The sequence below is a fragment of the Schistocerca piceifrons genome, chromosome 3 (genome assembly GCF_021461385.2).
Source record: "Schistocerca piceifrons isolate TAMUIC-IGC-003096 chromosome 3, iqSchPice1.1, whole genome shotgun sequence".
Lineage (NCBI taxonomy): Eukaryota > Metazoa > Arthropoda > Insecta > Orthoptera > Acrididae > Schistocerca > Schistocerca piceifrons.
The window spans coordinates 229619776-229642981 of record NC_060140.1 but is presented as its reverse complement, the minus strand read 5'-3'; the positions used below and the strand labels follow the sequence as shown (position 1 = coordinate 229642981).

The following is a 23206-nucleotide window of genomic DNA, read 5'->3' as shown; positions in this document are numbered from 1 at the left end:
AGTTCTCTGTAGAAAAATTTCTTTTATACATGAAGTGTGTTTTTCTCTCTTTCAGTGGCCTTGAAGGGATTTTGAGGACAAGAACATTGTGGTCTGATAATCCCAAATCAGTATTTGTCACTTCTACTTCTGTGCGTCCTACATTTGAAAATATATTATCAATAAGACTGACTGTATTATTTGTTATTCTTGTGGGTGTGTGTATGTGTGGAAGCAGGTTGAAACTACATAACAGATTTAGGAACTTATCTTTTAGCCTACTTTCACTCATAAGATTAATATTGAAGTCCCCACACACAACTACAGTGGCTCTATCGGTGAACAGAGTGTTAAGCAATATTTCTAATTGGTTAAAGAATATGTCTGCATCACCAGTCTGTATATTGCTATGACTATGACTTTTCCCTGTATTTCATTCAACTGCACAGCTGCAGCTTCAAAATGACTTTCCACACTCAATGATTCAGCTTCACACCTTCTTTTATAGCTGATACTTGGTTTGGTAAATATACATACACCTCCATTTTTGGTATTTTTTCTACAATATTGGCTTGCCAACTTAAACGGATGAATATTAATGCTACTTAGTTCAAAACTTCTGCACCAATGCTCCACAATGCACATGCAGTCAATATTTGCACTGTTCATAGCTACCTCAAGTTCTAATGATTAATTTCTAAGACACTGAATGTTTAAGCTTAGAATCTGCAGGTGATGAGGATGAGAACTGGTTACATTTTTATTTACATTTTGTGGTGTCATACTCTGTTCCTTGCCTTGGCGAGGTACCAAAAATCCTCCAGAAGGACAGGTTTTCTGCACCTTGTAGGTCGTTCACTGGGATATGGTGAGTTGCTTGCTGCTGCTGCTGCTGCTGCTGCTGCTGGTGTAGCTCCCGGTGTCTTTGATGCTGTCATTTCTGTTGTTGCTGTTGATGATGGTGTATCTGTTTCTGATACTACAGGTGTTGGTTCTGTTGTTATTGATATGCTTCCTTGTGAACTGCTAGTACTTGGGGTGTTTTCTTTCAATGTCAGAACATCACACTTGTCTTGTAGTGGTGATGCTTCATTTTCAGATTCACCAAGTAGTTTGTGGGTCTTGTCCTTGAGGGGAATTACGTTTGAAGTGTCACAACTTACTTTCGTTTTGGCATTTACTATTTCTATTGTTTTTGCAATTATGAAATTTTTTCCTAATCTATTTAAGTGGAAACCACGTCTAGTATGGAATCTCCTTCCTAGTTTGCTTATATCAATGAAAGTCACATTTTCGAATCGTTTGCATATCTGTTTCATCTCACTATTTGCACTTTCCACTTCTTTGTTAACGCAGGACCATTCCGCTAGGTCATGACAATGTGGTACTGAAAATACAATGATGTTAGTACATCTTAGTTCATACAGTCGCCTTTTTAGTGAAAGCAACAGATCTTGTTTTTCGTTTCTTGCGATGTCGTTTGTTCCCGCTAGGAAAACGGCAAAGTCTTTGTTGCTTAATGTGGGAATTTTTTCGTGGCTTATTGCAGTTGCTGTGCAGAATTTCGCACCTGATTTCACCATGGAAGTTAAGTTCACATTGCTTTTATTACGAAAGTCAGTAGCTATGTTTCGCACTTGGCTGTCTGAATATATTTCGATTTTTGTAATTGTTTTGGAGCTACAAAATGTAGGCCTAACTGAGCTGTTTATTTCCTCTTTCTTTTTCACACAAGCCGGTAATCCATCGGAACTACATAAGGTCGGCAGATGTTTGTTTACTAAATTTACGTCGGATTTCTTATTTTTTGCGTCAACGAATTCTTTTGCTCTGGCTTATCTACAAGATCCTTTTGCTTTTCACATGGTTCATGAGCACTATCACTAAACACTGCACTTCCACAATCTGTTTGTGTGCCCATCTTCCGCAGTGGCTGTTAACACCTGTTACTAAAGGTTATCTGTCTTGAGCTGACTGCAGTTCCTAAGAAACATTACAAATTGTATTTCTGTGATTTTTTGTGTAAGACTGAATACTGAACATTACTGTTGATTTGGATGTATGTAACATTACTGTAACAAATGTCTACTTATCTCCAAAAAAGCCTACCCGATGCAAAAAAAATTATTATATTTAAATTTTAAATTATTAAAATTTATAAATTTATCTTTGTTCCAGAAGGTGAAGGAGTTTAAAAAACATCTGTTGTTGTAGGTTAAGTTGTTTGACAGAGGTTGCATTTCTTGGAAGAGATACTTACCATGACTTTCCCACCAGGTCCTTGGCTTCTCACAGTGACTCCAAGCCACTGACCATCTTTGATTTCATCCTTAAGTGGTGGAAAGAGATCGGTTGAATCAATGGCTGCAATCATACAACAACACTGAGGAATACATTTTGAAGGGAACAATGCCATATGCACAACAATTCAGAATATGTGACAGATTCTACAGCTCATCAACTTGTGTCATCACAGACAAAAAACATTAACCTGGGATGCATATGGCCCATTCCCAATTGTTATTTTATATGCCTTTAGCTAAATAAAGCATGTTTAATGTTAACATTATTACAATTTCTCAGAAATATTGTAATAACCTGAAACAGTGTAAAATTTTCTTAAAATAATTGTTGTTATGCAACAAGATATTGCAAAAAAAGATATAACTGAATGGAAATAATTTCATAATGACAGAGTACTTTGTAGAACTATTATCACAGAGGACTACAGATATAATTCATTACGACAAACAGTAATAATTTCATATGGCTCACTGCCTTGTGCAATCTTGTGACACAGCTCCAAGTTTGCTACACGTATGTTTTTTTAAGTATCTTCTCAGTTGACGTCATAAGGCTGGTTGGGCACTGTTTCACACTTCACCACTGCAGATGAATCTGAGTTGGTCGTATTGCATAAAACACAAGGATATCCACATCTGTAGTCACGAAATTAACAAAGACACCATGGACTAGTAATCAGACAGACAGTAATCCAAAGATGATCTTTCACAGAAACTAAAGCAAGTAAATACTGGCATAACACACATTTATTTTATGTCAATACAATTCTGAAAATTTTGCAAATGAAAGAGTAAACAGAAAATGAGCAATGGAAACATTAACTGGTTATAAATGATTGGTGTTGGGGGTAGGAGGTAGCAAGTCAGATAGAAGAGAACAATGAGCGTGAGAGTGAGTGTGTTTGTGATTCTGTTTAAGAATGTTGTTTAACTGGAAATAAGTGGTTGCTTTTCCTTATTTCTTGTTCACATATTTAGTTGTGATTTAGGAACCCAAACAGTTCACCTTGCTGTATCCTGCTACTAGTGCATGTGAGAGTGAGTGCGCCAAGTGTAGTGTTGCCGTGGGTACGTACTTAAATCAAATGCCAATTGTATCAGTGCAAGCCGGCTATTAGAGGCCTCTTGCAGGAAGCATGCACATTGCATGGTCTCCACTGCACCATCTACTGGTGACTCGTGCATATATACACACAGAGCAGTGCTGATTCACTGGCACTATGTTCTTCAGTTTGTGCTCTCATATCAGTTCTTCTGTGTATCGCTTGCGTTGCACCTTCTGTATGATTCTTTAGTCTTATTGCAAGTGGAGTAACAAGAGGCTTTTTTCCATTATTGCTCTAAGATTGATGAATATAGCTATATTTGTGTTACTTGAATTGGTTTTGTGTACTACTTGGTTACTACACGCCTGGTGATGAGCTTTGGAATGGTTTCCGCATTTACAGGCTTATAGAGCCATTTTGTTGGGTTTACTCATTATGGACACTGTGGAACTGGCAGTGATTGAATAATTGTTTTGGCAGTGACCACATTGTTGGCTTCCGTTAACAGACAGCGTACTGTTCCACCAGCAGTGACCACATTGTTGACTTCCGTTAACAGACAGGGTACTGTTCCACTGGTCTATCCACCCACTTCTCCTCTGTATGATGACTGAGCTGAGGGTTGGGCAAATCTAGAAAAAAGACAGACAGCATTTTTTGGCTTTCGGTGTGACAGACTGGAATTTATGCAAAGCCTTATTCCTCTCGTGGATTCCACCTAAGGTGTATCAATTACTATGTTAGCTTTACAAGAACCGACAGCTCTTACTTTTGACCAAATGTAGAGTTTATTGTCCAACAACCATCACAAAATAACATATGTCACAGTGGCACGAGTTGAGCTCCACCAATGCCACAAGAAACTAAACCTGTCATACAGGGCCTGGACAGCCAAATTTCACAGCCTTAGCCATAAGTGTCAATTCATTACTGGTGCCCATAATGACCCGTGAGTAGACTTTACGGTGTGTGATGCAATTATCCGTTTAGCTCTGGACAAGGAAATGCACTAGAAGGCTTTATTTTATGAAAAACCCCCATTGGCAGAAGTTTTGCAAGTAGCACAATCTTTTGAAGTTTTTCGGGCAGTGGGTGGCCAAACTGAAGAGTGGGGCAATGCGGCAGTACTGTCACAAGATGTGTCTACTAGGACAACAGCTAACTTGCATGAGGAAGTGGCAGTAGCAGCAGTAAACATGCAGGCCCAGTGCTGAGCACACCAAGACTGGCCCAAACAGTCGTGACTGCCACAACACCACTGTCAGCATTCTCTGTTCCTGTCTTGTCCTTTCTGTTTTTCCACCATGAACATTCGGCATGCCCTAAGCACTGGGCTACTTGTAATTCTTGCCAGAAGACAGGTCACATCATATCCGTGTGTCGTTCAGTGAATGTTGCTCAGGATATGGACATAAACAGTGTGACTCTAATGCTTGTTACTTCTCCTGTGTTGTTTATCAAGTTAAGTGTTTATTGCCAAGTGGTCCAGCTACAGGTAGACACCAGCGCTGCAGCAACATTATCGAATTTCAAACCTACATGAGTTTAGACTCGCTGCCATTGACACCAGTCATGCGAAAGCTGGTCAGTTATAACAAACAGAACATTGAGTTGTTGGGACAATTTATGGCATCTACCTCTTACATGTCAGTGGTTCATTCCATTAAATCTTTAGTAGTTCTGATACCGGTGTTGAGAGCTTGTTCAGGACAGATGTATTTCAGGCATTTGGATTTTTCTATCACTGATGCAGTTCACCTTGTGTCCCATCTGGTACTATATTCTCAACTGGAAACACTGTGTGAGGAGGTTTCAGACTTTTTTTCAGAAGGTGTAGGGTATGCTACAAATTTTTCTGCTCAGATTTCTTTTAAATCTTTGGCTCAGTCTCATTTTTGTTGTGCGTGTCCTACTCCTGTCACCCTGGAAGATCACATGAAAGCAGAACTGAACAGACTTCAATCTGTAGGGATATTGGAACCTCTTACGACTATTGAACGGTCATCTCCACATGTTGTAGTTTGGAAGCTGTCAGGGAAACATCACCTCTGTGATGACTTCACTACTACTGTCAACGCAAAGAGCCTCGGCAAGTTCCGATTTTGAATATTGCTTTTGGTTTCTATCAATATTCATGTCTTCCTTTTGGTGAGACTAGTGGTCCTGGTATTTTCCAATGATTTTTAGAGCAACTGACTATGTCTATCCTAGGCTACATTAATTATTCCATGGCCAAACACTTGAAAAATTTGCATACTTTGATTTCTGTCTTACAGTCTGCAGACTTATGGTGTAACCTTGCAAAATCACAGTTTTTTTGACTTTCTATTGTTTATTTGCACTTGGAGGTCTCACAGAATGGGTTCACCCTCTGCCAGACCACATCTCTGCCATTACATCTATGCCTCATCCCTTGTTCATGAAGGAGCTTCAGGCCTTCCTAGAGATGATACCCAACTAACACAAATTCCTGCTGGGGGCAGCCGTATTGTCCCACTTGTTGCATGCCCTGTTATGCTCGAGCCTGGATTGTGAACATGCTTTTCAAATGTTGAAATCTGAACTACTATCGGCCCCTTGTTAAGCTATGTTCTCTCAGGACCAGCAAATAGTTTTGGTGACTTACACCTCACAGTACGGCCTCAGTACAGTTCTAGTGCACCGATATGTTGATGACTCTGAGTGACCTGTCGCTTTCGCCTCTAAACCTCACACTTCAGTCTAGCAGCATTACTCTCATGTGGAAAAACCGGCTCTTGCCATAGTCTATGCTCTCCAGAAGCGTCACTTTTTTGTACGGCTCCAAGTTTCACTGGTTAACCCTCGCACTTCCTTGCCTGACAAGACAGAACAATGCCAGCAATACTGGGTGCTGTTCTTGTCTCACTACAATCGCAAAATACAATTTGGACTATGTCCAAACATTCCAATTGGACGCCTTGCCCTGCCTTTCTGTGGGTTCTGATCCTGACTTTGATCTTCAGAATTGCTTTGCTTTCATCTTGATACTGAAATGCAGGCCACAGTCAACAGTTTCTCGATTACAAACTCGCACTTAGCAGCTGCTGTTGCTGTCAACCCAGTTTTCTGCCGGGTGATTTACTTTGTTCAACAGGGCTGGCCAGATAAACCGCTGGGTTGGGCTTCAGACCACCTGCACAACTATTTTTCCTTATGGTATCACCTCTCTGTTTTTGACGGTGTTCTGCTTTTGTCCATGGAAGACCTCTCTCCAGAGTAGTCATTTCTTCTGCACTATAGTTCAAGGTTTTATGCGTTCTCCACCAGGGCCATTGAGTTTTGTGCAGTAAACTGATAGCAAGGATACGTGCTTTTTGGCCAGGCATCAGTGGCAAAATTGTCCATTTTTTCACTGCTTGTGAGCAGTATGCCCAACAAAAGGCAGTTCCCAGGCCATCTTTGTCTCCCTGGCCCACTCTATGCCCACATTCATGTAGACTTCATGAGTCCGTTCTTGAATTCCTGTTCGCTCTTGGTTGTAGATGCATTTTCTCAATTTCCTTACATTCTCCGGTGTGCATCAACATTGGCTGCAGTCACAGTTCATATGCTTTTGAGGGTTTTCTGCTATGGAGGGGTTGCCTTGTACCTCAGTTTCTGATAATAGGCTCCATTTCATTTCTCACGTCTCGAATTGTTTTGATGCCATCAAGGCATTCATCACATTACAGCTCTGCCATTCTGACAAGGTGGAATGACTAGTGCATATGATCAAGTCCTAAATGAAAAAGTTTGTTGTGGATTCTTTGCCAAATGATGCCCTTCTCTGTTTTCTTAGCACCCATCACTTCATGCCTATGGGGGAGTGGAGCCTGACTGAATTGCTTCACGGCCAGCAGCCACGCACGATCCTCCACTTTCTGCGGCCTGCACCCACACCTGCCACGGTCGGGTTCATGCAGCAGCTTCACGTCTGGAGCACCAATGTGAGTGAGGCAGTTTGGTGGCTGGCCCAAGTTGATACTGGCCACTGTTGTCCATAGCCGGGGATGCAATCTCTGTGGTGTCTGTATGGCCGACGGACTTGTAGCGTGCCACTTTGATCAGTTGCACCACCACTCACCGCCGGTAGCTACTGGTTTGTGGGTATGGCCCCCATCACCATAGCTCGCCCCGTCACCCTCTGCCTCAAGCCCTTCATTGCTTGCTGTGGAGATGCTCCAGTCCCATTGACTGCCTCCTCCACATGCAGCGCCCTGGGGTTCCAGCTTCCCACCAACAGGCACCAGTCTATCTCCATCCTCAGGTTTATTGCTGCAGCTTGCTGCTCAGGTCAGGCCATCTCCACCAGTGCCTACGCCATCATCATCTCAGCCATTACCACCAGTGGGCCCAGCCCCGCCTCCTCCACACTGGGACTACCTGCTGATCACAACACAGAGATGGCAATGGTACCCTTCTCCCCAGTGCTGTCATCGGGTGCTGTGCAGGACCACTGCCCTCAGGGGTGCCAGCATCTCTGTGCGTTATAGCTATAAGCTCCGGTGCCCGTCTGACACATCATTCTACCAATGTCGTAGGCACCGGCTGCCACCGCCTGGATCTGATGCCTGTCTCTCGTTAGGTCACCGGTGTCTCCTCCATCACTTCGGGGTACTCTTCACACGAGGAATAGGTATGCTGTATCCTGCTACTACTGCATGTGAGGGTGAGTGTAGTGTCACTGTGTGTGTGTACTTAAAGAAATTGCCAACTGTATCAGGGTGGGCAGACCTCTAGAGGACCCCTGTAGGAAGCTTGCACATGGTACGGTCTCTGCTGCACCATCTACTGGTGACTCGTGCCTATGTACACCTGGAGCAGCACTAACTCACACTCATTATGTTATTTTTGTTTGTACCACTAACATCAGTTGTTCTGTGTATCATTTGCGTTGTACCTTCTGTATGATTTTACTTTGTCTTGTTATGTGTAGAGTCACGAGAGGCTTATTTCCATTACTGTTTAGAGGTTCATAAATAAAGCCACATTTGTGTTACTTGGATTGGTTTTGAGTGTTACTTGGTTATTACACAACTCTAAAATCCAATGCAGCACTGCAGAAATCAATTTTCCTTTGAAATTAAACATGAAAACAATCAACTTTTCTCCATTTGTATTCTCTTTGTTCCCATTTTGATTGTATTCTCTTTGTTCCCATTTTGATACATAAACATTCTTTTATTACTTTCAGTCCTATGGATTTTTTTTAAAAGTAGCATCCTTGTCCCCTTTTAATGCTTCTTTATAGCTACCTTGTGAACTTAACGAAAAATGAAAATGTGCTCAGCCCTGCTTTGTCATTTTAGCTTTATTCTGTCCCAGCTGGTGAATGTTTCTCATTCCAAACCCTTTCTAAACTTTCTGAAACTTTGACACTTATTGCATTTTGCTGTTTTGATTTCACGCAGCTTTTACAGCATTTACTTCACCTGCCATTCCTAATTTTAAGAAATGGACTTTTAGATGATCAATAACATTAGTTCTCAGCCTTTATGAAAATATCCTGCCCATCATTCAATAGTTACTTTGTAAAATTTTCCTTGGATTGACTGTGTATTGAAACTTGATGGGCCTGCATGAACTGACTGAATGTAATGTGTTATTTATTTAATTTACATGTATAACTAAACAATGGAAAATTCAGGATGGAATGTAACAACTATGAAAAGGATAGTTGTTACTCACCCACATAGCAGACATACTGAGTCACAGATAGGCACAACAAAAAGACTCTCAGAAAGTGAGCTTACGGTCAACAAGTTCTTTGTCAAAAATAGACAACACAAAACACACACACACACACACACACACACACACACACACACACACACACACACACACACACAGTCTCTGGCAGCTCAAACCAGACACAGAGACACTTGAGTCTGGCTTCAGCTGCCAGAGACTGTGGTCGTGTGTGTGTGTGTGTGTGTGTGTTTATTTTTGACAACGTCCTTGTTGGTCGAAAGCTCAATTTTCGACAATCTTTTTGTTGTGTCTATCTGCAAATCAGCATCTCTGCTATATGGTGAGTAGCAACTATCATTTTTATAATTGTTACATGTATGATTACATTAAATTAAGTAAAGTAAGGAATATCCAGTACCTTACAATGTACTAATGAAAACAATGCTTTCAAGAAACTTTGAGTTAGATTGTTTTTGTAAAATATGTAAAATAACATTACAGTGTGAACAAAAAATTTTTTTTTCAAATGTGCACATCATACTTATATAGCCAAACCATGCTGGAACACTCCACACCACAAAAAATCAGTAAAAAGGCCTTAAACAATATAGGCATGAATGACATATTTCATTATTGTATGATGTCAACCCTGTGTAAATAAGTCATTTCTACTTGACTTCTTTAACTGAAAATTACAATATTATTATGCAACAAGTTGTATATACTTCAACTCCCAATGGAATCAATAATTCTTTGAAAAGTGATCCCTGTTCAGCACAGAAAAGTGCTGTACAGGGTACTCCAGACCAAACAGAAGTAAGTCAAGGATGTTAATAAGTAGATGCTCCTTTTTTGTCACAAATATTTTTAATAGAGGTTTTTCCCCACCAGTATTTCAAATTATTTTATGCCCTGAATGAAAACAAAACTCAAGTGTAATTTTCACATTGTTGAAACTGAAGCTAAAACTGTCCTAATTTTTTAAATTTTAAATCAACATTAAAAAAAACATTTAAATCATAAAATTCTACAACATATATAAGGATGTGCGAAAATCAGAAAATGTGGCAAGGTTTGGAAGAAACAAAATCAAATCTACATTTACTATTGTACTCTGGTGCTCTCCTACAATTTGCACATGTCTCTTGACACACAGTTACGACCATTTTATTCTTTCTTTTATTACAGCTCCTGCCAATCTGTGTATTTTCTCCACCTCATTTTCTGAAGCAGGAGCTCTTGATTCTGTAAACTAGAGGTTACTTTTAACCCTACCAGTTTTTCTGATTTCAGTCAGTACATAACCAAGTAGAGCTCATAGCTTTAGTTTTCACTTGTATTTTATCTTTCATATCATGAACTATGTCATTCACATTAACGATATATTTAACTTGTTGCTTTAGCTGTCTCAAAAAAAAATCAGTTATTACTCAAGTTGATCTTTAATACATGCATGTTCAGTGGCAATTATAATATTTTATTCATAAAATATTTATCTGATTTTAGTTTACATCAATCATCTGTGAAAAGCCATTAAATTTTTAACGTCAGAAAAAACACTCTCACAAGCATTAAATAAAACATCACTGAAAAATATATGTCCAAAATGTCTGTGCAAGAAGAAAAAGGAAACAGTTCAAAAAGTGGAAAAATGCAAAACAATTCATCTCAGCTTTTAAGCAGCTTTGCTTTCTTTAACCCAGTATTTTTGAGCACAAACATTCATAATAAACAAACCACTCAGCATCACACACAGCTGTATCTACACTACAAACCATGATGCAAATTCAGCCAGACATTTCACTACATACCAAACCACACTCTTAAAACACAACAGCTGTATTTCTTTAAGCCCACACAGTGCTGAAAATTCACATGCTCCACATCTTGCCATCCATCACAACTGTTGCAGCTTTTAAATTCCATCTGAAAACTGTCATCAAAATTGTGTCTCCTTTAATGAATATACATTCCCAGATCAACATTTGGGCAGAATGCAAAGGGCAGGACAAGGAAATGGACACAAAGGTGTGAAGGACTTACTACACAGAAGAGTAGACTTGTTCATGCTACTGAAATTATGTTAGTGCGCACCAGAAAGGAAAATTATAAGTACTAGTCCAAAGAAACGGTAAGTGCACAACTCAATGAAAGTGTTCATTATTTGGAAAGTCCAACAGTTATAACTGCTTCTGAATACAAATGGTAAATAAAGCAATGTAATATTTCATTATCCCCAAGCATCTTTTTAAAAGAGGTGAGACATTAAGGGTAGTTTGCCTTATCAACCTCTTACAGGTATTAGACTCCTACATATAAAGCTCAAATGTTATCTGCCTTAGTAATTGGGAAAGAACTCGTACAGATACCAATTATTAAATAACAGATGAGGCACAAATTTGTAATAACAGCACCTAGCACCAAACATTTCACTTATTCCCAAGAATATTCCCCTTGTCTCCTATGCTATCTCATATTAAAAGCTACCAAAGCCCTCTAAAATATTAGGCCTCTACTGCAGACGTTACTGTTAAAATTTTTCTGTGATGTTATTTTAATGATTATTAGCTGTGTTATGTGGTATGTTAATATGCTGGAAAGTGCTAAGAGAAGAAAACAGCTTGACCACATGAACAACACTGTCAGTTCCCGAGTGTGTGTGTGTGTGTGTGTGAATGAATATGTTCTTTAGTTTGTTAATTTTCATTATCTCCGATATGAAGAGCTTATACATGTTAACCATAACCTCTCGAGTTCCAGTCAATAGTATTATTTTAGTGATATCGTTAACAAAAAATATAGACTAAACTTCTTTATTCCTAAAATCCATTTTATGAAATATAAGGTACAGGTATCAAATCTCAGGTATAGATGTAACTATGTGATGGAAAGCAAACTACTTTTGTTGTTACATTCATTGTTATACAGCCTTCTCAATATATTTTTTTTTCAATTAAATAAAATTTATTCACTATATCAATTGCCATTACTGCTTCTTTATTTTAATTCTGATATTTTCCTTAGCGTTTATAAGTAGTTTTGAGTTTTTTTAATGGATGAGGGATGTTCAAAAGAAAAGTTATGACACATCACTTTGGGTATAACTGAAGTCTTTATTCAAAAGTAATAGCCAGAGGCTTGACTATCTCACTGTTTCACAAGCTGAAGGATTCCCTGTTCCCTTACTTCTTGTGGCTGTGACAGGAGCCAGTCCTCCACTGTGTCCTTCACTTCCTTGTCCAAGTTGAAGCACTTCCCTTTGAGATGCTTTTTTTAGTGGACCAAATACATAGAAGTTGCATGCTGAGGCTTTAGGGCAGATGCTCAAGCTGCTCCCACTTGAACTTGGCCATTTGTGTGACCTTGGAGATGTCTGGATGTGCATTATCATGGATTAGAAACACTTCCTTCACGAGCAGCAGAGACCATTTGCTCTTGATGGACTCGCATAGGTTGCCGAGTGACACGTCACTGTCAATGGTTTTTCCATGCCTGTATCTGATCTTGGACATGTAAAAATACAGAGAACATTACCTTGCCTGCTGAAGACACAGCTTTGAATTTTTTAGGGGGAGGTGACGATGCATGCTTCCATTGCATGTGTGTCCCTAGTTGTCTCACTACTGTCAACCAGTTTGGTTGTTAAAAAATTTTGTACCTTGTCATTTGAACATTCCTTGTACACCTATCTCTTACTTTGCCTGTTTATTTCTGATGAATTAAATATCAATTTTTAAATTATTTTTATATTATTTATTTATTCATTGCACACAACTAATGAGTTTGTTTTAAACTATCTAGTACTCTAATTATTTTCATCCTCGTATCAATTCATCTGTTTGCAATGTTTCTTCATATATTCTTCAAATCCACTCTATGTTTTGTTTGGGGAGTTTAGCAGAATTTTTTGTTATTAATTATAATTCTAAATTTTGATTTATGTTGTATGATTAATTCAAGAATGCCAAACGTTTAAGCCTTTGTTAATTTTTTGGTGTGATTTTTCATTAGAAAGACAAGTTTTAGAATTCTCTTTGTGAGCCTGTTCTTATTCATACCATCTATGTGACTATAAAGCTGTAGTCACCATATCCAGAGAGTATCTATGACTCTTTCTGTAATTTGATAAATTCTGTGCAATTTGTTTTTCATTCAGTTTCCATTTCTGCACTCTGATCCTAAAATTTTCCTGAAGAGCTTCCTTTTCTGTTTCCTACTTGAGACATTCCAGCAATTTTTTATAGTTTCAGATGAATAAAGGGCTTCTGTTGTGAAAACTCTAAAACAGTGCTTTAATTTTGTCTCATTGTTTTTACTTGTCATCTCTGTATGTGCTGATATTCTTGTTGGGTCTACAATTATATCATTCGATCATCTACATACAATATTTCCATGGTGCATCTGGCTGCCATGTTCAGGTGAGTATGCTGTTTACTAATCTTGCAGAAACTGATTCACACAGTGAGCAGTGGCCCTTTTATATGCCACAGACCACCAACAGTGTGTATGCGAGAAATTGTTTCTGATATCCACTAAGACATGTGAAGGTAGAGTGCCCTAGCAGTGAACACTGGCAAAGTCTATGAGCCACTCTGTCGATATATTTTGCGGCCATTGTATTTTAATGTCAGATAAAGGACGCTTCCAAAAATTACTTAAACAGTAATCCTTGTCTCTATTTATAGTGTTATCTGCCAGTCTAATTTCAATGGATTCTTTTAAAACACCGTCCCTAAAGTGAGACGCAGGGGCAACTGTGTGTGTCATATTATATGACATTCTGTGTTCCTCAGTATGACTGATCTGCCTTTGCAGATTTCTCAGGCTGTGGCAATAGTACAAATAGTTTGGCCAATTACATTCTCCCACTACGGCTATAGATGTGGTAAACACTGGACTTCCTCAATTCTAGGTCATCTTTTACTGGCCCAAGGAGTTCTCTATGTTGGCTGGTGAACAAAATAAACTTTCAGTATTGTATATTTTCAAAATGTGTCCTATCGTTGAAGCTATATCGCCAGCGTATAGTAGAGAAGGCACTGATATACATGCGTCTACTAGTGGTTCCAATGGAAATCAAAACTCAAAATCATGACAGATCTATTTGTCTGTGTAGCCATTCTGCTTGAAAAAGAGCTTAAAGTGTCCCAGCTCTTCTGTGAAGCTTTCTGCATCTGAGGTGGAGGACAGCCTCTCTGCCAACATCCACAGGATCCCCACACACTGATACAGTGGATGACAACTCGTTGCATGTAGATACCAGTCCTTATGCATCAGTTTCCAATAAAGAGTGACAGTGTCCTTTCTGTAGTTTAATCTATCCAGAAAAGGAAGCTTCCCATCCTTTTCGAACTCTGTTATGAACCTGATGCTAGAATGAAGGTTTTTAAAATGATTCAGCAAACGGTTCATGTGGCCACATCATAAACATATCACTGACATACATTCAAAAACAGGTAGGCCCTGTCCATCAAATCTTCCATAAATAAATTGGTTACTCTGGGGACTAATAGACTTCCCAGAGCCACTCCATCAATTTGTTCTCAACAGAGATAAAAAAGATGAAAAACATCCTTTTCTACATGTACTGATCTACAGAAAGGACAATGGGACTCTGGGAAACAGTGTTTTCCAATAATAGAGGCACATAGACTGATATCTACATTCAATGACTTGATATCCACCATATCAATGAACGGGAATCCTGCTGACGGCAAAAGGGCTTTTACTCCATCTCAGCTGCAGTAAGCTTGACACAAGTGCTCGAACACTGTAAGCCCGTCTTCATGCACAATGGATACACAGACAAACAATCGTGCCTTTGAGTTTGGACTTTCACAGGAAGCAGTAAAAAAGCATGTAGATCGGTGGCTTTCCTACCACATACTGGAGGAATATCTTCAAAGGTATGACAGATTTTAAAAAGATGTAATGTCAAAAGTGTACATCATCTGCCAGCCCAGATAAGAGAGCTCCTTGGCTTAGCAAAAGATGATTTATGATTGAGGATCACCGGTGTTTACCAAACCCCTTGCCATTGTGGGAAAACATTCATTGTCCAAACTATTTGCACAATTCACATCAGATTTATTGAGAACCATCACCACACACAACTGTTGCAGCCTGAGAAATCTGGGGTGATGGAGTACTGTCTTACTGGTGGACACAATGTCATATGACAAGACATTAATGGTTGACCCTGTGTCTCACTATAGGGGCTGTGTTTCAAAAGAATCCATCAATGTTAAACTGGCAGGTAACATTACAAATTGTGACAGGTGTAACCATTTAACTAAAATCTGGTACCCTCTTTTACCTGACTTTGAAAAATAACAGTAACTGATTCACCCAGAAGAATGTAGCAACAGTGGTACTCAATACTGATTCATCATTTTTGCCAGGTATCTCCACTGGGGTACCATATGTTTACTTGCATCAGGGGCAGCAGTGAGGATTTTTGGTGCATGTGCTGTTTGTGTTCCATGCTGTTTTAAAGGGGCTGTTGCTCATGGTATAATAAGTTCTGGTGAGATTAGCAAACGGCACTCTCACCTGAAGATGACAGCCAGATGGACTGTGGAAATATTGTGTCTAGATCCAGAATGAGATTTTCACTCTGCAGCGGAGTGTGCGCTGATATGAAACTTCCTGGCGGATTAAAAAAGTTTGGAAGGTAGGAGACGAGGTACTGGCAGAAGTAAAGTTGTGAAGACGGGGCATGAATCGTGCTTGGGTAGCTCAGTTGGTAGAGCACTTGCCCGCGAAAGGCAAAGGTCCCGAGTTCGAGTCTCGGTCCGGCACACAGTTTTAATCTGCCAGGAAGTTTCATTGTGTCTAGATGACTGCATGGTATGGCTGCAGACTGAACAAGAATATCATCAGTTGATACGCCAGGAAAGTCTACATAGTCACATCTCTGTAGGTGCTTCAGACAAATGAATATTGTTTATTTCTTACTATCTTTAATGTTTTTATTTGCCCTGCTCCATCATACACAATTCTGCTTTTGGTAATAGTATTACTCTCTCCTATTTAGTTTAATTATTCACTTCTCATATGTTTTATGAATAAATCAATCAAGTTCAATGGCTGGATATAGCCAACAAAAGATTTTATCATATGGACACATTAAAGATTGAAACTGAGAAAGATATACTTTCGCCGCTGATATCTACGGAAAGTGTGTCCAAAATCTTTCAATTCTACTAGGATTCGGACTTTTTGGCTGATTTATATGTGATTTTTGTTTGTTTAGCATTGACTTTTGTGTATTACGGGAAGGAAATAAACTAAGAAATTAAAAAATTCCAGAACTGCTGAAGGAAAGAAAAGATCTTAACAAATAATATCATATCAAATCTTTTTTTAAAAACCAATTGGTAACTATAAAGCCAAAAGCAATAAGACAGAAGATAATTCCCAGGCTATGTGGAAAAGCACAGCTATGAGGAAAACATTTAACCCACCTCTGCTTTTTTTATATAAACATTTAGCATTGCCATTATAGTTCAGTTCAAAGTTTGATTAATCTTGGAAGTGCATAGTACCTAAGTTGTAGAAGAAGTAAATTGTATAATCTGTTTAGGTATTTGTGTATAAATTTTACACAGACTTTAGGGTACTAATTTAAAATGCTTCAATGTTATTTTTATTGTTTCCGCATCTCAGTGTTTGATTACCTTATTTTAGAGATTTTTGATATCTCGGAGATTTGTAATGCATAATTCACAGTGCAAGAAAAATCGCTGATTGTATTTTAAACTTACAATAATTATGGTCAGGAAATATGGAGAAATATCCTGCTTTTCAAAATAAGTGTGATAATGTATGTGTGCAACTTGTGACAGAAATAGTATTCTTTCTTTTTCTTAGCAATAATAAAGAACAAAGTAATTTCTTATGACGTAGTATGTTGAATACTGAAAAGATTGTTGATCCACAACATCAATGGGAAAGGGAGCAGTATATAAACAAATTTTAATTTCTGAGACGTGGTACCCACACCCACATATCATCTCGTTAACATGCGCACACCACTGTTTCCCAGCAGTTCTTTACTGAAACACACAGAGACACGCACACATACATACAAATCATTTCCTTTTATTCTTTCTTGATTTAAATAACAACAATCATGTGACAGTGAAAGACAAGAAGTTAGTCATTCCCATGCAGCATGCAGCATTAGTCACTCATGCAAAGCGAAGTGCAAGAGCAACCAACCTCCGAGCAATGAGAAGGGGAACACAGGGGGAGGTAGGCAACCACTTACACGAGTCATACTGCCCATCTGAGTCTGCAAACCACACGGCCAAAACAAAAAAGAAAACAAAAAATACAAAAGGTTGATAAATGAGATAAAAAATGGCATCCAACATCTATTGCATATCTAAACAAACAATTCTGAATAACATGGTAAAATAAATAATATTAATCTAGACTACACTAATACAGGTCAGGAAACATTTAATAATATAAACTATGAATGGCCTTTCCACCACATACATATAAACTACTCTGTTGTTTCAGAGATTTCAGACTGCATCAGTTTCAAGATGATTTGCATACTGACAAATATGTTTTCTATAGGTATATGGATCTGACACCAGAAAACACATTCTGCAAGCTGCAATGTCTTTCCCCACTAAAAGAAACATCTTTAACTCACTATAAGGTGTACAAAAGTTATTTTATGCAACTGTCTCTAGTCCTCATAACTTCAAATAAAATCTATAAGTCTGCACCAACTGTTTGCGGAGTCTTTTTTATGTCATTCTAAAAACAGAATTTATTACTGTACGGAATGTATAACATTTGGGCCAAATAAATAATTGATATGTACACAATGAATTATCTGTCCACAATGGGTGTTGAATTACTCAAATGCCGGACAGCACAAATGACTAATCTTTAAAAAAATTAAAACGTCCAATAAGCAGTCTGAAAAGCACAGAGACTAAGGAGAAAGTGTAACACTACAAAGAAATTATCATAATGACACATACCAACAATTGCTAACAAATACTCAGGCACTAAATGCAATCTATAAACACTTATGCAACTACAATTATTAACATATAGTACATGATCAGTAACTCAAGAGAACACACAATAAAGAACAAAAGCATTCAGGTATCTATTTTGAATGGAAGTGTTGCTGTATATCCTTTTCACCTGTACAGCTAATATCAAATACGTACGACAGAACAGTTTCTTAAATAAAATTAGAAACTACATACACAGACCACATACACATCTAATGACAACAATGCTAGATTATCTTAGTATGTTCTAGAGCCTACATGACATACCTCATCACCATGTGCAGTAGAGTGTGCCACTTTACTTACTGAAATGAAGCAAAGCAATACTTTTTGTTGCTTGATGAACACAACCAAACCAATTAAAATATGTACACCATTCTCATTGGTCAACATCCACATTATGGTAAATCAAAAGTAAACGTAACAGAAAAGTGTTCATACTCCTTATTTAATTTTTTTCCCCCTCCAGTCCATTCAGAAAAAAATCAGAATCTATGTTCTGTGATTAAATGCCTGACTTTCAGTATGGTAATTTATTTGCATTTTTCAAAGATATGTTGTGCTAAATAACTCAAAGATGACAGTCCCACTGACTGTAGGTCAAACAACATTAGTTCTCTCTTCAGCAAGATGAGTAAAGTATTGTTTTACAACTAAAAGAATAGATGGTATCTGCAACATGTAACCATTACTTTCTAATGATGTATGTGAATGACGGTACTACAGATTACTTGAAAGAAATAAACCAGAAAATATAACAACCAATAAACCCATCTGAACATTCCTCGTACTACTGAGAGCAGCTGTTCAGTCATCCCTACTTCACACTGTTTGTATCAGAAAAGTTTGCAGCCAGTCAATCTCACATCATTCAGTTTGTACCAGTGTGTTGCTGAGCTGTGCCTGGACATTTGCCAATGGCGATTACCTACAGAATGTGGAGAAAACAAGGACTGTGGGTAGTGCATACATTCTTCACAGAAACTGGGTACAAGAGAGAGAGGGAGGGAGGGAGAGAGAGAGAGAGAGAGAGAGAGGGGAGAGAGAGAGAGAGGGGAGAGAGAGAGAGAGAGGGGGGGGAGGGAGAGAGAGGAGGGGAGAGAGGGGGAGGGAGAGAGAGGAGGGGAGAGAGGGGGGAAGAGAGAGGAAGAGAGAGAGTGGGGGGGGGGGGGGGGAGGGAGGGTATACCAGAATACACCATCATAACTTTTCGAAGCAGTCTCAAAGAAATGATCAAAAGTGCTTCTCCAAAGTAACAGAACATCTCATCTTCTCACATGGTCAGTAAAACACAAGTATTTCTTGAAGAAGATCAATTTCATAGCCAAAATGTGGCAACATGCTATTTCTCTCTTTTCCCAAAAAACAAATAAACAAAATTATGAACATAGTTTTCAACCTCTGGAAGCAGCTATCCCTGACTATGATATTCTCCAGAAAAAATGCAGCAGGGTGTACTATCATGGAGTCTTCATTCAGTGGTTCAAAAGGTGTAACATGTCCCACATTTTAAAGAAAAAGTTTTTGGAAAAGTAGGATTTGCCAGTATTCCTCAAACTTGAATAAAACGCGTTATTTGATTCCTGGCTGGGGCAGGAGAATTTCTCCACTCTGGGTCTGGGCATTGTGTTGTCCTCATCACCATTTCATCCCCATCTCTGACATGCAAGTCGCCCAATGTGGCATTGAATGCAAAAAGTACTTCCCCTCAGCGGCCAAACTTCCCCAAATGGGATACTCCTGGCCCACAATGCCGTATGCTCATTTCCATCTGATACAAGGATAATAAAAAATTCCCTGGACCTCACACATGAATTAGTCATTGCAATAACAAAGGTCATTTGCTAAGAGTTTTAAATATGATGTGCATGTGTCTCCAAATGGTCTCCAAATTTACTCCCCCCCCCCCCTTCTGCAAACTGATTAAGGCAAATGTCAGGCTCTTTGCAATGATATCCACATCGTGTCTCTAGCTGAAACATCTTGTATCAAGATGATGATATAGTCCAGGTGGAGACCCAATATGAACATCATCAATTGCTATGCCAGGACAGTTTGCGGAGCCACATCATGCTGTTTCTCTGACAAGGGCACAAAAGATTTCCTTCCCTCTTCTTATCGTATCTGAGCTTCTGGTATGACACTGATGACCAAATCATCACTAGGACTTTCAAGCTTCAATTTATTAGCCTCTACCTTCAGGCCATAGAATGACATTGCATGGTTGTATCTACTGCACATAATGCGTGCCTGCTCTGTGAGGACATCCATGTTGTTCTTTTGTTATCAATCAGAAGAAATGTGAAGTTTTCTCTCAGGTGAATACCGCAACACACACTAACTTGTCTCATTGTTGTGCTTCACAGCAGGAATCGCAAGGTTTTCGGTCAAACAACTTACTGAGCAAAAGAACTTAACACTGATGTAGTGAATTTTACTTTCTTTTATATTGCCAGGTGAGTTCATATATTGGGTACAAAAAAAAGAAAAAAGAAAAAAAGTTTTGTACTCTCACTAGTATCATTTGCAAGTACTCGTCCCAGAACAGAGTAATTTTTCACTATACGAAATTCAGCTACTGAAGATAAGTGCAGGAGTAGGAGGAAGGATACTGAAATAGGATAACAGCTATTTCGCACAACATGGGAGCGACTAAACTCGATGGTGCCTACGGTAGCTGACGTGTAAACTGGCCAATATCCATGTCGAATCTTTAGCACCCAGACGTAGGTCTCGCGGTGGCCAGTTTATACGCCAGATAACAGCACGCACATCGTAGCTCATTCGTCCACTCCTGTGTCGTGTGAACGGCATCAAGAGGTTCGCCAGTTTGCCGCATCCCCAGTTGGCGGCGCTAGTGTCGGTGCACTCACTTCTCTTTCCGTCGGTGACGACCTGCTCGCAGTCATCAGAGCGGGTGCTGATGGGACACTTGAACAGCGCCCCTGACCGGTTGGTACCTGGCTGAAGGTTTTCTCCCTGAGGCGCCCCCACAAGTATCCTGGAACAGAGGAAGCTTCCCTGACACTGTTGCCGAACATGGAAGAATGAGTTAGTAGAGGGGGAGATGTCATAACATCTTCCCCCCAACACAAAGAAAATATCACTATAAGCGTTTATATTTTTACATACGCCAATTTCTCAAGTTTCAGAAAAGTACTACGGAAACTAAATATCACGGAAATGGCGGGGATTCTAGAAAATTGCAAGGTATGTTTATCACGAGGTACTGTTCAAATGTGTGTGAAATCTTACGGACTTAACTGCTAAGGTCATCAATCCCTAAGCTTACACACTACTTAACCTAAATTATCCTAAGAACGAACACACACACCCATGCCCGAAGGAGGACTCGAACCTCCGCCGGGACCAGCCGCACAGTCCATGACTGCAGCGCCCCTGACCGCTCGGCTAATGCCGCGCTCACGAGGTACTCCTCAGTTGTTTGCCTGGGGGCCTGCCCATGTGGACTTAAGCCTGACTCGAGAGAGAAAAAGACTGTCTTTTCCGAATGTCGGAGAAAAGAAACGGCATTCTCCCATTTACATGCCAGTGTAAACTTGTGTGCACAATTGTACTGCAAGAGCAAATGCTTATAATGGTGAGAGCACACTTCGATTCTGGTTCGTATAAACTTCTAAGTTACCAAAGTAGTGAAATTTTGCGGCTACCAGAATTCTCAAATGCTTTGCATGATGCGTGATGTATTTCTCTGAACTGCTATTTCTTGGAAGTTGTGCCCAGGCGATGTACTAAGCACTGATATAAATAACTTATTATTGTTATATTAATTTTTATCTGTTTCATTATAATTGCTAGGTGTTACCCGTAGCTGCGCTCACAAATCAACGTTTTTGTTATGACGAGGGATGGTGAATAGCAAGCTACTAATTTATAAATGTCTGGGTACGTACGTAACGGTATGTGTGTATGAATAAAATGTATCTAATGCAGGTACACAGGCGCATAATAAATGTATTTCTATAACTTTGCCTTATATCGAATCTTAGTTCTAATAATGTGTCTCTAGTTCTTTATGACACATGACGTTTTGCATAAGCTCCGACAAATCTGAGATTGCTCCGATGTTGGGCTCGAGTAACTTTCACAGCTAGAGCTCTCTTAAAACTATGCTTTTTCAGTCAGTTCCCGAAGCGTATCGTAAAATGAGTCACATTAATATTTTTTTTTCTCTTGAGGCTTTGTGGACGTAATAATTTAAAATACAGTTCTTAGGTTTACCGCCTGGATTTTATTACTTTGGTTGATTTGGGGGAGGAGACCAAACAGCCAGGTCATCGGTCCCATCGCATTATGGGAGGATGGGGAAGGAAGTCAGCCGTGCCCTTTCAAGGCAACCATTTGCTTGAAGTGTTTTAGGGAAATCACAGAAAACCGCCGTTCTCCAGAATGCAAGTCCAGTGTGCCAATCGTTGCGCCACTTCGCTCGCTGTTAATTATTGTATCTCCACAATATTTGAGCGTAAAAACTGTCCAGTTTCACCAGATGGTGTAGCAATTGTTTTTAAAATTTCAGAAACCGCGCACACGAGTAAATACTGGATTCGCACTGTGGTAGAATAAATAATCCATAAACACTCCGAGTGGCTCTCTCCGCACATGCGTCATCTTTGTCCCACTCAAAAAAAAAAAAAAAAAAAAAAAAAAAAAAAAAAGGCTCTGAGCACTATGGGACTTAACTTCTGAGGTCATCAGTCCCCTAGAACTTAGAACTACTTAAACCTAACTAACCTAAGGACATCACACACACCCATGCCCGAGGCAGGATTCGAACCTGCAACCGTAGCGGTCGCGCGGTTCCAGACTGTAGCGCCTAGAACCGCTCGGCCAGCGCCGTCCCACTCCAATATGTCAGAATACGAAGCCAGCTCCCTGTCTGACACGGCCTTAACCAACGTACAGCTGACTGTTGTTACACGTGACAGATGTCAACAAACAAATAACTATGTAATCGAAAGGTCAATAACCCACCTGAAGAATATGGTAATAAGCTCACCAGACAAAATATTAGCGAAAACCTTCAAAGAGCGCACGGGTGTGCCCATACGTTGCATGGAATCAGCGAATTAAAGTGGGGCTACATCGAGACCTGACAATGACAGAAAAGAGCCACAGCATACTT

General features: G+C 39.5%; 1 protein-coding gene across 2 annotated transcripts in view; it reads right to left on the bottom strand.

The window, feature by feature from the left end:
• The window catches only part of LOC124787808 (integrin alpha-PS1), a 563745-nt gene that overhangs the window by 112812 nt on the left and 427727 nt on the right, over positions 1-23206 (bottom strand). Inside the window, exons 2-4 of one of the 2 annotated variants that reach the window (XM_047254733.1) lie at positions 20937-21064; positions 17292-17315; positions 2240-2343 (exon numbers count right to left, since the gene is read on the bottom strand). In XM_047254733.1, the coding sequence (XP_047110689.1) occupies positions 2240-2343; positions 17292-17315; positions 20937-21064 (256 nt within the window). The remainder of the gene's footprint in view (positions 1-2239; positions 2344-17291; positions 17316-20936; positions 21065-23206) is intronic. The other variant, XM_047254734.1, reaches the window with a different exon arrangement.